At 40.0% G+C, this 18297-nt stretch overlaps 2 protein-coding genes across 3 annotated transcripts; both read left to right on the top strand.

Annotated features, from left to right (window-relative positions):
* Positions 1 to 843: 843 nt before the first annotated feature.
* Positions 844 to 14314, top strand: nherf4b (NHERF family PDZ scaffold protein 4b). Of its 2 annotated transcripts, none has more exons than XM_079650903.1 (11): positions 844 to 995; positions 9172 to 9196; positions 9687 to 9751; positions 9833 to 10044; positions 10116 to 10320; positions 10432 to 10568; positions 11206 to 11410; positions 11496 to 11692; positions 11772 to 11981; positions 13011 to 13219; positions 13315 to 14314. In XM_079650903.1, the coding sequence occupies exons 1-10, from the start codon at positions 947 to 949 to the stop codon at positions 13200 to 13202; spliced, it is 1497 nt and encodes a 498-aa protein (XP_079507029.1). In that variant the 5' UTR covers positions 844 to 946; the 3' UTR covers positions 13203 to 13219; positions 13315 to 14314. The 2 variants fall into 2 exon arrangements, with proteins under 2 accessions (XP_079507029.1, XP_079507030.1); XM_079650904.1 differs by lacking the exon at positions 844 to 995 and adding an exon at positions 7176 to 7230.
* A 1897-nt stretch (positions 14315 to 16211) lies between these two features.
* Positions 16212 to 17985, top strand: atp5l (ATP synthase, H+ transporting, mitochondrial F0 complex, subunit g). The gene is made up of 3 exons (XM_079651116.1): positions 16212 to 16365; positions 16770 to 16930; positions 17787 to 17985. The coding sequence occupies exons 1-3, from the start codon at positions 16314 to 16316 to the stop codon at positions 17883 to 17885; spliced, it is 312 nt and encodes a 103-aa protein (XP_079507242.1). The 5' UTR covers positions 16212 to 16313; the 3' UTR covers positions 17886 to 17985.
* Positions 17986 to 18297: the final 312 nt, after the last annotated feature.

An 18297-nucleotide genomic window follows, 5' to 3' on the forward strand; every position in this document is an offset into this window, starting at 1 on the left:
CAGCTGATGTTCCAAATGAGAGTGTCCATGTGCATTCGGAAACGTTATCACAGATTAATACACAGACAAATAACTAAGTTATTTTAAAAACATGCAGGAATTGGGCTCCAAATTATGTAACTTCCTGTGTTGTCATAACTAAGTACAGTCCCAAGAGCCTCAGAATTCAAAAATAATTTGCACTGTGTTGCATCCAGAATGATGTTCTGGCCAAAGTTACTCAAAAAAAGAAACAAAGAAAAAACAATCTAAAATATTTCACAATCGAACATTAAGGGGAAGTGCTGGGGGTAAGGAATATAATGATGATGATGAAATCTAGAGTGTATTTACAATATTTTTGTACAAATTAAGGTTTTACGTGAATGTATTTCTGAGTCAAATGAAAGGATGAAGGCTTTTGCATTCCATAGCAATTATGAATAAGATTCATATAGGACACCACCAGTCACGTTTGAGATTACATATGATTGCATGGAGCATACACAGCAGTTTCCCTATTCTCTTCTCCTGAAATCAAATCCAAACGTTTTCACATTTACACCTGGGACCAAGCCTAATAAACCTGGACCAAACCATGCAATTTGTTTGCTGATCTATCCTATCAGGAGGTGGCAGAGTGTGTAATGAAGGCTTTCCTGAATAGACCATTCACGCTGCTGTTGCCATGGAATCACAGGCCGAGGAAACGACACAGAGAAGCCATGTGTGTCACGATAAAAGAGTGGCCTTTGGACTCTCCACAAGGATGACACACAGGCCTGCCGATGCTGAGATTAGCCCCAGGCTCCATGCAAAATGAAGGGCAGCGCTGGATAGTGGTTCTGCAGCCTTATGCCCTTGTATTTTCTAGTAGGCTCTCTAAAAATATGTCCCCATCTTTATGCAATTGATGTCTTCTCCTGCAGCTCACCGATGACTGGAGTCAAGTAACTGAAGAGCAACCATGCTTCGACTTGAGGAATGTGCTGCAACTGGGACCATGCTTACAAAAGGTAACTGTCTCCTTTACAGATTTGTGACCGGTAGTACACTCCAGTGCTTTGGCAGGGGTTTAGGCACAGATGGGAGCTCCGTGTCTTCCTGTGGCTGGGAGGATCCCATCAGGGATGACTGGGCGGGACTGACATTTGGATCCGGATCCAGGATTGAAAAGTCCCATAGAAGCCCTATTGGCTCTTCTCTTCTCCCTTATGCTCTCTTCTCTTATACTCTCTCGTCTCTTTTCTTCTCTTTCATTTTCAATTCCATAATCCAAAAAAATGTTTTTTTCAGCCATCCTTCATCATTGCTACATAATACACACAATACAATTTGAAGCCTTGACAAATGTGTTCTCACCCTGCAATTGTGAAAGGTTTCTCTTTGTTGCTGGAAACAAGAAGAAAGATGAAGATGACAAAGTTAAAGCTTTTGATTTCGTCGTGTCACAAGCTAAACTGTCCATTTATTAAAGTAGGGAGATATCAGTGATATCAATAATGGGTCAGGAAAGGATTTTCCTTTGCTTGTGCCATTGGTGAAATAATTGGTGTGTGTTGTGGTTTTCAGATAATTTCCCTGATAAAACCATGTATCAGCAATTTTAACGTTTCAAAGTGTTCCATTACAGCTATTTATTTCATTTCTGTGTTCTGTATATGTTTTTAAAGCTTTTTAATTATGTGTAATGATCTATCCTGACTGATCTGTTTCTGATACATAAATACAAATATATTTTAATTGTCTCATCCTCCCTTGTCCCCTTTTAAAAGGCAGAGGGAAGAAGAATGTCACTACACAAACATACATACACTGAAAAAACAGAAACTGTGACTTTAATTAAATGTATTATGTCAATAGATTTCATATAACTGTGTTAGGTTTGTTGAAAGCAATAACATTCAGTTTCAAAAGAAAATATTAGGTTCAACTTAATATTATTGCGTTCAACTAACCTAATACAGTTATGTGAAATTTGTCAACATAATAAACTTAATCAAAGTCATCAATTACAGTTTTTTCAGTCTACGCTTCCTGTAATTTCTCTTTTAAATCCCTCTGATATTTAGCAACTCCCTTGTTTCTTGTCAAATTATGTTACCATCACTCTTGTAAACTTGGCAATATTTTGTCTGTATAAGTTCAACTTTTAAACACATGCTAAATAATGCTTGCAGTTATTCCTCTTGGCTCATTTTGGTTTTCATTACATTTCACAAACCCACAGTATTTTGTAGTCTAACCTTTGAAACTCAGCCAAGGTAAAGTTACTAATTGACTGTGCATGGGCCTTTGAACCTTGCAAGCTATAGGAAGAAGAGCTTGTCACATATGGTATTCAGACGATGGACCAATGAAATCAAATACATTTGATGCAAGGACATGGTGCTGACTTTGCACTTTGGTGACATACACGTAGGAGTCAGCTGTCCTCATTGTAATAAACCCAGAACCTACAACAGTCCAGTCTCGCCCCAAAATAAACATATACCAATAGAGATTGAAATGTTGCTAAACTGCACTTTAGACTATGATATCAACAGATACCATTTTCACATTTTTGAGTATAATTAATATAATGTGTTATTCATTATTAATAATTGATAGGTGCGTAGACATTTGATTTGCACTTTGATGCCATCTAGTGGATGGAGTCCTCAATTACAAGTTATTGGCTTTCAAATATACCATTTAAATTACAATGCTAAGGTCATTTATTTTCATGTCACGACTGTAGCTATAATTGACAACAACAATAATAATAACAATAATAATTATATTAATAATAACAATAATGATGATAATTAGAAAGAAAAGAAAATAATAATAAATCGAAAAATATCTTAATTTTTCAATTCTTAAATGCAAACATTTGGAATCACTTTATCTTGATGAGTGAAACATCTCAATAAATGTATATATATAAATATTACAACAATACCAAAATGTATTGGTCCACTTAAATTGATTAAAAAATATATATCTTAGATACAGTAGAAGTACACATTCATATATTTGTTGGGACTTTGACTTTATAGATAAGGATCTCTCCAATTTCAGACTTGTAGGTGAAAGCACAACGAGCAGCTGTTTAGCAAATGTGTAGGCGGCGCTATAGAGCCATTTTGCTTGCACCGATTATGAAACTCCCCCCCAAAAAATCACCAGTGCAAGTGTGCAAAAAATCTCTAGAATGTAAGCATGCTCAGACCATCAGCAGCGAGCAATTTTAATTGGCCCTTTGCTCCGAATTGGCCGGTGCTATATGTTGAATTACAAATTTACATTAACGAAATATAAAAAAAGTTATTATATATACATAAATATGTGAGGCATGGAATAATAAATATTAAATCGAACATAAATGTAAAATGTAGGCCTACAGTGTGATTTTAATTCCAAGAGAAGATCATTGAGAGTTGAGAGGAGCAGAGAGTTCTCTGCCAGCCAGAGGTGATTTGTTATAGCGAGTTATTGCAGTGGGTAGGAATATTTTCCTGTATCTGTCCTTTTGACAGCAGAGTATTGTCCTTTTCTGGCAGTATACTGTAGTATTCTGTACATACTGCTGTGTCCCCCGTTGAGCCTCTCGTACCACGTATTCACAGAGGGCGGCACTATCTACTCCTGTGTCTCCTGTGATCAAATCCATGCAGGCAGTAGGCTACACCTAAGCATCTGAATATTTGCCATTCTCAATGGTGGTAATGCCCGTTTTTTATCTTTACAACTTCACCTTGAATTGCAGCATTCACTCCCTCAAAAACCTTTATATCATGATGATATCATAATATCATCTCTCCACATAAAATATTTTTGCTCAAACATACACGCAATTTTGTCTTTACAACAAAAAATGTCAAAAATGGCAGGGTGTTTATCAGGAATATCATTGCATAATGCCTTGCTTAGTTTCCTGGAACGGTGGATTATGTATTGTAACCCTAGTTATATAAGCACAGGCGGACTATATGGGTACTACCTCTCAACCATACTAATGCGAGCATTCACTTACTGATATATTTATAACCGTAGCCGGCCCCGGGGCGGGCCTACCCGAATGCGCGCACAAGCCCAGAGTATATAACGCGGCCACGCCTCCCAATCCCGTCACTTCTCTTCAGCGAGGAGCATAGGACAGACAGGGCCCCGAGTAGAGGGCTCCGCCTGTGCTTATGTAACTAGGGTTACAATACGTAACCCACCATTATATCTCACACAAGCTCCGCCCTATACTGGACTCTATGGGTACAGTGGGTGGAGCCCTGATGCCTAAACGCCCTGTCGTCCAACAACATTGAGCGACCACACTGCCCCTGACAGGCTTTTGGTTAACAGCCACTGCACCGCAACCTCCTGTCCTCCGGTTGTGACCGTGGAGAAGTGGGGGCCGCAGTTTAAGACAAGCTACCTTGTGAATAGTGTGCCTGGAAAACAGTGAGGAGGGCTCTCCCCCCCAGCCCTGTATAGGGCTTACTGCGCACCATGCTTCCCGGGTCCCCAAGGAGCACGGGAAAACATAAGTGCATTATGTCCAGGGGGGTCAGATACCTACTGACCCCAGCCCTGCATGGGGCCTATACCGTGCACCACGCCTCCCGGGTCCCTAAGGAGCATGGGGAGAAGGCAAGTGCACCACGTCTCCCCCACACTCAGACACGCTTACCCCTTGAAGAGTGTGCATGGAAAATAGTGAGGTAGGCTCTCCGCACCATGTTTCCCGGGTCCCTAAGGAGTCCATAAGGAGCATGGGAAAACATAAGTGCACTATGTACAGGGGGGGGGGGGGGTCAGATACCTGCTGACCCACAGCCCCCCCCCCACCTCCCCCCCCCCCCCCCCCACCAGTCCTGTGTTGCCTCAACAAGCACTATTGACGAGAAGGAGCCAGACATGTCCAAGAGATAAAACCTTATGAAGAGGCCTGGCGTGGACCAAGGGGCCTGGCGTGGACCAAGACGCCGCCGTACATTATGTCCTCCACACTCACTCCGTTAAATAAGGCTGAGGACACAGCCATACCTCGTGTAGAGTGTGCACGGACCCCCGTGGGGAAGGCTCTCCCCACCTGTCCGTAGGCATGTGAGATGCACTCGCAGAGCCACGGTCACGCCACCCCCAAAGCACACAAACAGTTGTTCAGTGCGCCTAGTGGCAGCCATGCGCTCCACATAACATGCTAGCGCACGCACCGGGCAGAGGAGGTGCAATTTAGCCTCCCTGGCCCCAATATGGGGTGGAAGATTAGCTCCCTAACTGAATAGCCCTTGACCTGAACGAGCTCCCTAGGCTCTTGGGAACAAAGGAGGGGTTCGGTCGTAGTGTCGGTCTGAGTGTCGCCCCGCTACGGTCACCCCGGATCACTAAGCAATTTGGGTGCACCGACAGAGTGGTCAGCTCTGACACTCTCCTGGCCGAAGTTAACGCAAGTAGCAATGCTGTCTTCCATGACAGTGCTTTTTCAGGGAGGAGAGAGCTCCAGAGGCTCAAATGGTTCTGTGACCAGAGCCTCGATCACCAACGGCAGGTCCCACTGCGGGGCGGAGGCGTGCTCTACTGGGCCTCCTGACCCCTGCAAAAACCGTGACATAAGCGGCTGACTGAAGGCTGCTGCCAAATCCCTCATGGCAGGATGAGATGGCTGCTGCATACACTTTAATTGTGGAATGAGCCAGCCCCCTGTCCACCAGTAACTGTAAGTAGGAAAGAATAGAGCCCAACGTACACGATAGGGGCTCTAGACTCCCCTCTTCACACCATCGCTGGAATGCCAACCACTTTGGCCTGTAACAGGCTGTGGTGGATCCTGCTCTTGCTGCCTTGATAGTCTGAATAACCTTGTCAGACAGTCCACCCCGTCTCAGCCTGTCCCTCTCAGGAGCCAAGCCTGGAGAGGTTGGCCCAGAGTGGGTAACGCCCCTATTGCACCTGCTTCCTGAGACATCGTCCCCCAGAACTGAGGAATCGCCCAGGGCTGGTCCACCATCATCTGTGTCACCTCTGCGAACCACGGTGCCAAGTGGCGACCTGGGCCCACTAGGATGACTGACAGACGTTCTCATCGCACCCTCTCCAGGAGGGAGAGAATGAGACGCAGCGGTGAAAAGGCGTTGAGCAGCTATCTTGGCCATGGCCCGTGTGCAAACCTGTTCACCCCCAAAGGTGGATTGTCCTGCCGAGCCAGGGGGAACCATCCGTCTGGCAGGGGCCCGCCTCTTGACATGAGGCCGGCCGCCCTGTTCTCCAGTCCCGGAATGTGGGGGGCCTTCAGAGATAAAAACATTCTGAGGCCCCGAACCACAGGTTCTCCGCTGTGCTAAACAGGGCGGCGGAGCTGACTCCACCCTGCCTGTTGATGCAAGCCACTGTGGTGCGTTTGTCGCTCCTCACCAGCACATTTTCGCCCTGTAGTAAGGGTTTGCAGTGCTGTAGGAGCGGTACTACTGCCCGTAGCTCTAGTAGTTCTTTAACTGTGTGTGTATGTGTATCTTAATATCCTAACGGTATATCATGGTAGTAATCCACTTGTAAGGGAATACAATTAGCATTTTTGTAGCCTGATTAAACTATCCTGCTACATGTATTCCGTTACTCCTCAAGCTTCTTTCTCGTTATTAATCTAAAGTGAATGATCTCCATTTCCACCGCTGCCAGTGTTATTTTTATCGGATTGTTCGTCTGTTTGTCTAACTTGTCACTGAGCTTTGGCCTTGGCACGGACAGTCAGTGTTGGGTGTAATACTCATGGGAACACAGCACAGCTCGTACACACACACACACACACACACACACACACACACACACACACACACACACACACACACACACACACACACACACACACACACACACACACACACACACACACACACACACACACACACACACACACACACACGCACACACACACACGCACACACACACACGACGCACACGCGCACGCACACACACGCACGCACGCACGCACGCACGCACACACATGCACAGATAGTTGTAACTTTCTAAGTAAAATAAGATTTTATTCAGACAGAACGAGGAGTAATATCTTTTTATGTGTTTTGCACTTTGTGTCTCCAAGCAGACGTAACACATGGTTATGTGAGCTCAAAATTTCACACACAGATTAAACATTAAGCCTGGTGTCTTTGAAAGGGAGGAGTCTCTGTGTATAAATGTTTGTACGTGCAGTCCTCCCACAGTAACATCCCTCTGTGATGGGTAAGAGACACAGCATGAAATCAAGTAGAGGTAATACATTCAAACCTTTCCACAATTCCTAACTTTATTTTATAAAACTATCTAATATGTACTGTCTCATGCATGTTTTTGTCTGTATACTTAATGTCCTTTTTTCCCTCAATGTATTTTTGTGTTTTGATTGATTTAGACTGTGCTGCTTTAAGGATCAGATACATTTAGATGATGAGCAACCATTGTATGTGTGTAAAGAAATACAGCTTCTAAATATAACACTAGATTTCTAAAACTTGATTTGTTGGACAATGTTTGTCCAGATAGCGCTTCCGATATTGCAAAAAAAAAATCTAAATCTGATCGTTCACAACAAAAGATTCTCCTCTCATGCAGTTTGAGCAGCTCATTTTGTGTGTGTATAAGACCTCTATGACCTATGACATTAAAAATAAGCTTTATGGTAAGGAAAAACAAACAGTGACCCATTAGCTGCTCTGAAGTGCCCGTCGTATGAGCTATTCACGAGAGGGGACGCTTACATAGATGTGATGTGAGAGATGGATATTATCTGAGAGCAGAGGGTAGCTAAGCGGATTACATTATTCATTTGAAACAGTTTGCTTTATGTGACACTGTGTCCAAGAAACAAGCACTCTGTGTCACTGACATTATGAGTCAGGCAGATAAGCAGCATACAGAACAGTGACACTTTAATGTGTCATCTGTTGAAATTTGCTTTTGTATTTGAGATTATTCATTGAATCCATTTTTATTAAACCTTTATTTATAGTTCATATGTTGGCTACAGCATATACAAAGCTTTTTTAATTTGTATAGAGCAATATAATTCAATGAATATAACAATGTAAAGGGAGGTAGAAGTGTTAAAGACTGCTTCATTGACAGAAAAGGCTCTTGAAGCCCATTCACAACATCTACTTAAGCAAATGTTCGAATACCACACTGTAGAACCATTCTAATATAAGGGATAATCTTGGATTCAAAGTCTTAATTCAATACTAGAAATTAGAAAACATGAGAAATAAATTGTTATTGGATTAATAATACTGAAGTATATGTGTTTGTTATTTTACTGCCGCAGATGTTGAAGGTTTTATTAATTTCGACTAATTTATATCCTTTTATATTTTGGTAGTGTTGGTAGAACCAAATGTATCTAAAAAGTCAACTCTTTATGAGCTCAGAAAACCAGCCGTGTTTTTAGCAACGTCACAATGAAATGGGAGGCTTTTCTAAGTTTAGCTTACTAAGTTTAAGAAGTAGAAGTATTTTTTCAAAATAGAAACAGAAATTGACCAAGAAGGTTTTTCTATGTGATATTTCAATGTACATTTCACATTAAACCATATTCAATTTAGTGACCCCATCAATATTAAATCGTCAGAGTGGAAACAAATGTATAATGCAATCTATACTCTGTTATACATATATCTCTGTTGTTTTAAACCCATGTACTGATTATTAAATTGTCTGCTATTACATTAATGCACGTTAACATTTAAGAATGACTGTCTGATAGTATCAGTGCCTTTGATAATGGGTTATATGTTCATTTGACATTTCCATCTTAATGGTTTTTGATTTCCTCTTAATCCTTCCCTTTTTTTAGAGGGCAAAGACTAAGGACAATTACATAAAGCGAACCCTGTTTTATGGTGCTTACCACATAAAGTCATCAGATATGTTTTCCGAGGCTCCAATCTATCTGTTATGCCTAACAGTTTAGTGGACACAACAGACTGTTTTTTTACAGAGCTGTAGCTTCAAATGAATATACCATAATTTGACAGGCGACAAATAATACTTGTTGATTTGTGTTGCAATGCTACATTTGATCTGGTGTGTGTTGTGTTAATGAATAAAAAAATGAATATAGTAACTAAAAAATAATGACAGAAATGTCTGATTATGAAATGTCTCTCCCATATTGTTCTGCAAAAGCTAATAATCTCATTATGCAATATGTTTTTCAAGGTCTGGAAATCATCCGGTTAACAGAGTAAGTCAACTTTTATATTTTGTAAAATCCTCATATATGTTATGTCATTTTAAACTTAAGAAAAACATGAACACTAAACTGCCATTACAACAAAAATAATGATAAGATAGTAAGGCACAGCAATAAACAAAGTTGGACATTCATCCTACAAACTACACTTTCATGACTTGCCAAAATTGCTGTATCACATTTAAGTTTAGTATTTAGGTACAATTGAAAATGTGTTATATGTCTTGTGACGTGATATGACTTTTGGAACAAAGTAATCTTTATACTTTGGGCCCAATATAAGGTTGTCCGTGGATTCATGTTGTAATGATAATTACACGTGAGGTTGTGAAATATTTCACAGAAAATGGAAAATTATTGATTGACTTTCAAGGAAAGAAAATGTACAGTTTTTCCTTTTTTCCAAAACCCACCCAATTAGTCGATTCTTATATTTGTAAGTAAAACTTGAGTCTAATGTTTCTAATTTCTCTTTTTGCAGGAAATTTACATTTAATCCAAAAGAGGGAATAGACAACCCATTGATGGTCACCATAGAAGATGCAGGTATAAACCTTCATACTTAATTCTTTGTATCTTCTGTCACCCCAGCAGCTCTAATGTACTTTTCTGTCTCCTTCCGCTCAGACTCTGTGTCCACACCCAGCCCACGTCTGTGTGTTCTTAAACGAGAGGAAGGGGAGTTCTATGGCTTTAATCTGCGGGTGGAGAGGGGACGCCAGGGTCACATCGTCAGAAATGTAGTGTCAGGAGGCGTGGCAGGGTTCAGTGGCCTTAAGGATGGAGACAGGCTTCTGGAAGTCAACAACTGCTTTGTGGAGGACGTCCCTCACCCTGAGGTAAGATGAACTATTAGAAGCCTATTCCAAGCCTAATGGGATTCTAACTATCTTATTTTTTTATGAATCAGGTGGCTGGGAAGATAAGGCTCAGTGGAAATCAGTTATGTTTATTATTGTTGGATGGCGAGGAGTACGAGCAGGCTGTGTCCCGAGGTGAAGACCTCCAAAGTCTGGTCAGTGCGCACAAGGGCGAGGGCTGCAGACCCCCCAGACTCTGCCACATCACCAGGGATCCAGCCTCATGTCTGGGCATCAACTTCACACCCGTGGAAGGTAACTCTCACGTCCTGATAAAAAAAAAGTCAGGGTTTGATGACTAAGCGAACAGTTGAGTTGAAGTCTGTGCAGTGTTATTCAACTGCTCCTCCTGTTCCTGCTCTGTAGGAGAGAAAGGTCGCTTCTCTTTGAGCCTGGTAGCAGGAGGTGCAGCGGAAAAGGCTGGGGTGTGTAAAGGAGATCACCTGGTGTGGATAGACGGAGCAACAGTGTCTGATCTCACACACTCTGCACTCAGCAGGATGGTAAGAAAGTCTGTTTATATAATCAACTTGTGAGAAAAAACAAAAAAAATGAAACTAAACAACAACTTCGCCCCCAAAATGATCTTTTGTACATCAATTATTTTTTACAAAATAAATTGTCTTGCATGCCTCCATGGGGAAGAAGAATCCAAAAACATAAGAGAAGTCTTGATTAATTTTTGTAAATCGGGGAAAGAGAGCAAAACCATATCAAAACATCCATCAAATCTCTCACAAAATGTATGAGTTATAAACTATGTCTCATTTATCGAACCGTACACTTACTACTTTCTAGACAAATGCATTTTTTCGCAATTGCTAGGGCACGGGCGCTTTATTTTGCCCGCCTGTTAGGTCTGTCTTAAACAGAATACATGTATTTGGGAAGTAGCGAGCATAAAATTGGATTAACGAGAATTGTACTGCCTCCATTTACTTCAATTCATCAAGTCTATTGTCCGTTTTAGATTCTTCGTTCACCGTAGAGGCATGCCAGATAACTATGGTGTGAGTAATTGATATACAAACAATGATGTATTCCTTTAAACCTTAATGCCTACGAGAGATGCTTACAATTTCAACATATCAATTACTACATCCAATCTTGTCTAGGAGTAAAATAATGTTTTTGCTGTAGATTAAAAAATGTGGCAATCACATCACCATCCTTGTTATTGACGGTGAGAGTGAGAAGAACTACCTGCGTCAGAGGAGGCCCATTCTGCCCGCCATGGCTGTTCCTCATAACCTGCCTAACAGAGCCAGAAGACTCCACCTGGTGTCAGAGGGTGACGGCTACGGCTTCCTGCTTAGGCTGGAGAAGGCAGCATCAGGACGCAAATGTGAGAGGATAAAAAGAGGGCAACATTCACAAACAGGCATTCCTGAATTTACTTTTTCACTTTAATATCTGTTTTTGAATATAAGCTCATGTTCTGCGTGCGATGGAGAGTGGCAGTCCTGCAGAGAAGGCAGGTATGAAGGATGGAGAGCTGCTGCTGGAGGTCAATGGGGAGGCGGTGGAGTCATTGAAGCATGAGGAGATAGTTGACAGAGTGAGGCAGAGTGGAGAACAGATATCTCTCACCACCATCACTCTCGTGGGGCTGGAGTTTTACACCCAGGTGGGCATCACTTGGTACACTTTTAATCTTAAAAGCAGAAGAAAAATATGAGTTTATATCCTTTGTTTTGTGTATGCAGTTGGGACTATCCCCACTTCTCTTCTGTGAGGATGCTGCTGTCGAGAGAGAAAAGGAGAGCAGCTTATCAGCCTCTGCAGCAGAGCAGGCTCCACAAAAGGAAATGGATGACTCATGTAAGCCCAGACACTGCTCCGTCCGAAAAGGCCCTTTGGGGTTTGGCTTTAACCTGGACAGTGTTCCACAGGCTCCTGGGACCTTCATCAGTCAGGTAAGATAAAATGCTGCATTAGTTAGTGTTGAAAGAGGTTCTTTGAGCCTTTGTTTAAGTAAAAGTATAAATATCAGAGTCTAAATCTCAGCAAGGTATACTTAAACAGAGATGGTAGAAGTACTCAGATCTCGTACTTGAGTAAAAGTAGAAGTACCAGAGTGTACTAAGAATGCTCTGTTACAAGTAAAAGTCCTGCATTCAAAAGGTTACTCAAGTAAAAGTACTGGCATCAAAATATGTTTAAAGTATAAAAGTAAAAGTACTCATTATGCAGATTGGTCCTTTTCAGGATAATATGTATTATATCTTATGATTATAATTATTGATGCATTATAGTGTTATCAAAGCTGGAAAAGGTGCAGCTAGTTGTAATGACTTTGTATACTGCAGGGTAGCTTGTGTCTCCAAGTGTAGTCCAAATCTGCAAAGTAACTCAAGATATAATTTTTTTTAGTAAGTTACACGATGTAGTAGTGGGGTAGAAGTACAAAGTAGCAAAAAATGGAAATACTCAAGTAAAGTACAAGTATCTCAAAATCTTGACTAAGTTACTTCCCACCTCTATACTTAAAGGTAAAGCAGTCATTATGCAGAACAGCTTATTTGACAGTGTTTTTTCTGTTTCTTTTTTTTACATTTTAGTTGTATAGTTTATAAAAGTGGAACCAGTTCTATATGCGTTGTACTTAGTACTGGGTTGATTGGCAGAAAGGTACTGCATTGTATCATATAAGCATATACTGTGTGTTCGTTTTTTATGAAATAAACTGTGAGTCTAAAATAAATGTTGTGTAAAAAAGCATAAAAATGTCCTGAGATATAACAAAGAAGATGTATAAAGTAGAATAAAGTGGAAGTACTCAAGGTAAGTACAAGTACCTCAATATTATACCAAAGTACAGTATTGAGTAAATGTTCTCAGTCACTTCCCGCCACTGCACTTTGTCAACTTAGTAGTGGTAGAAGGATGTAGGTCAGGATCTTGTTGATATAATTAATGTTGTTACATGTTTTTTTCCCCTTTAGATGGCTTTTGGGGGCTCTGGTCAGAGAGCTGGACTGTGCGTAGGTGATGTTGTGATGGAGGTCGATGGGCAAAATGTGGAAGATAAGTCTCTGGAGGATGTGATTATGCTTGTGAAACAAGGAGGACATTTTATTTCTTTACTAGTTATGTATAAGACTAACATGAGGCGCGAGCAGAGTGACACACCCTGACAGTGAGGTGAAGAAATGTGAGTATAACTATTATACATAACCTTTTCAAATAATTATGATGTCATCAGTGACCACCTTTTTTAACCATATTTTCTTGTTTGCATAACTCCAGGAGGAAGAAAATAATGAGATATCATGTCTGTGAGTGACAAAGATACTCACCCTATTGTGAAGATATTCTGCATCCCATACGTCTACTGAAGAGACTTGAAACTGAGCTGGACAAAAATAATGATTGTATAACATTATTATAAACACTCTTCACATTATTTTTCTTCTTATACATATTTTACATGTATTATTGGTATTAACAACAGCATTAGTGTATATTGGTCAAAAATGCTTTTTTCTAATCCCAGGGTTTCACAAAGAACACCAAAAGATGAAAAAGATTTTAAAAAATAAGCTAATATATAATAAGGGTGTCAGTTGAAGAAATGTTGCCATGTGTAATAGTGTATGATATAAAAATAACGTTTACAAATGTATTATAACTGATAATGCAGAAAATATATGGTCAATTGTGATCTCAATCTGAAATATTTCCATGACTTAAACCCAGTGGTGTAAAGTTACTAAGTATTTATTCAAAGTCTGTACTTAAGTACAATTTTGAGGTACTTGTACTTTACTTGAGTATTTCTATTTTATGCTACTTTGTACTTTTACACTACAATTCAGAGTTAAATTGTACCTTTAGTTACTTTGCTGATATGGAATAATGATATGTGATCAACACTTAAATAAGACTTTAGTTACACCGCGATTAAATGCACATGCTACCCAGCAGTAAATTAAATAATTAAAACGAGTTCCACCTTTACCAGCTAGGATAATCATATTTAAACATCAATAATCATAATCATAACAATGATTATCTTTACTCTTGGTCATTTAAGTATATTTTGACGCCAATACTTTTGTACTTTTACTTGAGTAATATTTTAAATGCAGGACTTTTAATTGTAACAGAGTATTCCTACACTTTGTAAGGCTACATCTATTTTTCCTTAAGTACAAGATCTGAGTACTTCTCCCACCTCTGCTTAAAGTACCGGAAACTGTATAAACTAAAATGTAATAAAACAATACCTATTAAATGTTTGTTCTTGCAGAGAGAGTGTATGTTTATTGAGAATGAGACTGATAGTACATTTTGTACGTTTGGCCTACCTATGTTTCTGAATAATCTGCAGCCATTTGCCATATTAAACTGCCAGTAATAAAAAAATACATTAGACAAAAACATATATGGGCCATGTGAAAATGTATAATAAAAAGTAGGGCCGGGACTTTAACGCGTTAATTAAGATTAATTAATTACACAAACATTAACGCGTTAAAAAAATTAACGCATTTTAATCGCACTTATTTTTGCCCTGCGGAACGTTTCTCACTGGATGAGTTTCAGGCGTACCGATTATACTGGAGCACCAACTAACGTTCATGACTTCCGGGTGCTAGTGGATCGCCAGAGCTGTTAGATTAACATTAACATGCTTATTGTAGTTGTAAGTGCACTGCCTTGCGGCCTGTAGCACCGTCCTTGATGGAGCATATGTATGGGCTGGACCTTCATTTTACAGGAAAGGAGTGAGCAGAGAGTAGAGTAGTTGTCGATTCTTGTTCTGTTTTCTGTGAATATCTGCCTCACCCTCTCAGACTTTGAGTTGCGCGCGCTACTAAAGAGACATGTTACCATGGAAACCAAACAATGGTGTAGCTGTATTAAAGTCCGAGTGGAAACAGTCGTGTGTAAATCTGATTTTGTCAGAAATCGGGAGAAGTGCGGGGGAAATATGACCCCGGGAGGAAACTGGGAGAGGGCAATGAAATCGGGAGTCTCCCGCGAAAATCGGGAGGGTTGACAAGTATGACCCACACCCAACCCACACTCAACCAGATGACTGGTTTCAGGGCCAAGATAACTAAGTCCACGTCTGAAAAAATAACCAGCTCACTGGATTGCACTCGACTGTAGACCACTTGGAGTGGTAGAAGATAAGGGGCTGCAAAAGGGGCTGCAAAAGGTACTACAGATTGCATCGTCTGACACAACATATGACAATTATGACCCACACCCAACCCACACTCAACCAGATGACTGGTTTCAGGGCCAAGATAACTAAGTCCACGTCTGAAAAAATAACCAGCTCACTGGATTGCACTCGACTGTAGACCACTTGGAGTGGTAGAAGATAAGGGGCTGCAAACGGTACTACAGATTGCATCGTCTGACACAACATATGAGCTGCCATGCAGAAAGACAGTGACAAAAAGAATCCAGCAGCTTTATGACAATGAAAAGGAAGATAAAGAGAATTTATTGGAGAAAGCCGAATGTGTTGCCCTGACTGGGGATCATTGGACCTCGGTAAGCAATTCAAATTACCTCTGTGTGACGGCACACTTTATTGACATCTTCTCACTGTTCTCAGGTCAAATATTTATATGTGATTAAAAATGCGATTAATTTCGATTAATTAATTACAAAACCTCTATTTAATTAGATTAATTTTTTTAATCGAGTCCCGGCCCTAATAAAAAGACAAGACACACATTTCTGAGTCGGGAGATGGTGCCCATAATGGGTCTCATTCATTTTCATTACATGACGTCTCCCGTCTTCAAGGTGAATAGCCAACCATTGAAACTTATATAGCTATGATAATAAAATGTTGCCCACCTAAACACTTGTATTCCTATTTAAATGTCTCTAATTTATTATCCATATCTGTTATCTTTATCTATTTGAATGTACGCATGTCACATTCATACAAGACACAGCCTACTGCACCCCCTAGTGGCCGTATGGCAAACAATGCCGCTGTTTACTATTGAATACAGTAACTAAACTGTAACGTACTTTAGACACTTTTAGAAAGTGAAAATAAATAATGTTGAACTTTTGAAAACGTTCAATATTATAACTCACACCATACAAGTCAATAAAGTAATTCGTTGTATAAGACATGCATACTTATAGACACGGAGGCTATTTCTGTTCAGGCAGTTGTTTGGTCAGCAGACGTCGCGGGTCCTTCTTCTGGAGGTGACATTCAGTCGGCTAACAGATTCAGGGGGAGAGTTAGCATCGACAAACGCTTCAACATGGCACAGGCAGTGCAGAAACTGGTCTCCAAAGTACCAACCCTGATAGGCGGTAAGTGCATTTCTTAAGTCAATAACCATAACGTGCATCCAATAGCGGGAGAGTGAATTGTAGTTAGTATAATCTTTATTTACAATGCAGCTTGGCCGACGCTGTCAAGACCCAGATATCAAATGAATTAAATGGATGTGACATGAGCCAGCTAACATTTATTGCAGAAAACACAGAGTTGAGAATTTGAATTGCTTTTATTTGTTTTTATAAAGTACAACTTCAGCTAGCTACCACGCGTGACTTGTATTGTTTACACTAAATAAGTATAAGCGATGTATCAGTTAGCTAAGTGGCTAAAGCTATTCAGCTGTGTGTGTGGAGCTATGGAGCCAGAGCTAGGTTTAGCCGTAACTAATGAAAGCTGCACCAGACGTGTACTTACAGCATTTCTTCTCTTACAGCCTCCCTCAACTACACAAAACCTCGGCTAGCAAAGTTCTGGTACTATGCCCGTGTTGAGCTTACCCCCCCTTCCCCTGCGGAGATACCCAAGGCCATCGAGGGGGCCGCAAACCTCCTGAAGGGCTTCCAGTCAGGACGTCTCGGTCAACTTACAGTGAAGGTGGGTGTGTTATTGCCAGACCTTATGTAAAGATATATTCTGAATGACTGCTTGAATATCTATCAAGTTTTTGTTATGAAAACAATGGTGACATGTTATGAGCTCCACTGTTTGTGATCCACCACAATACTTTTTCTTTACCTTCTTTTTAAAAACGGAGTATTCTGTTTAGTCCTTTCACATCTCTGTATGTCTGTTTTTAATTATTACTTACTTGCTTTACTACTTCTCATTATACATATACATTAATAGATTACTGCTAACATTTAGTTCAGTCAATTGATATTTTTATCACATGTGTAACAATTAAGTTAGTTTTTAATAATGTTTATATTTTAGTCCTTTTTTGAATTTGCACTATTTGATGTCTCTGATTCTCATTTTGCTTCGTCTTGAGTAGTTTTCCTATTTGTATAAGCATTGTTGTACAGAGCCTAAGACCCAATATTTCTGCTTCACTTAAATTGTTGTCTAAAGGATGACAACTACCTTGAAACCTAGAATATAAAATAATAATATATAAATGTAATTGGAAAGCCCATTACAAGCATTTAAAGTTGAATTGGCAGTTTGTGCCATTTTAGGCCTGCTTCATTCATTGAGAGAAAACAAGTAGGTTGTGCAGGTTGATTTCTTTTTAAGATATGTTTTTTATTATAACATGTTCACAGTGAGGATACAATGAGGTGTATCTATTAGTATAATTCTCTTGTCATTTTGAGTCCTGTAGAAAATAAACATGATTGTATCATTCCACAAGGAAAACAATGACTACGTGTCATCAGTGGATTATTCAGCATTTTGCTTGATACATTTCTCTGGAAGTGAATCTAATGCAATATTTGTTTCCTCACAGGATGCTCTAAGGAACGGACTGGTGGCCACTGAAGTAATGATGTGGTTCTACATTGGGGAGTGCATCGGCAAAGGAGGCATCATTGGCTATGATGTCTGAGATCTGGACTGTAATGCTTTCTTTTTTCATTTGAGCGTTGTATGCTCAATTTCTAGCAAGAATCCTGGGAACCAATAAACAGATATCTATTGTTAACACATGTCATTTTCTGAGTACTTTCTTTTCATATAATATGCATGGATTTGACAACTTTGTTTTTGTATAGTTTCGATTGAATGGAATAGTCCCTTTCAAAAAGTATGTCTGCTCTGAAAGAAATGGCAAACCGTGTTACATGAAACATGCATATTAAAAATGTATTTTCTGCTCAAGATACAGTATTAAGTGCTTATATAGTCATCATACCCAGTGAAAATCTTAACCTTTTGTCACATTACACCCTGGAAATTAAAGTAAATTAAATCTTAACTTTTTGAGCTCTGTGTACACATTATGACCCTCATAATGAAAG

This window comes from Notothenia rossii, assembly GCF_949606895.1.
Source record: "Notothenia rossii genome assembly, chromosome: 9".
In the NCBI taxonomy this organism is placed as follows: domain Eukaryota; kingdom Metazoa; phylum Chordata; class Actinopteri; order Perciformes; family Nototheniidae; genus Notothenia; species Notothenia rossii.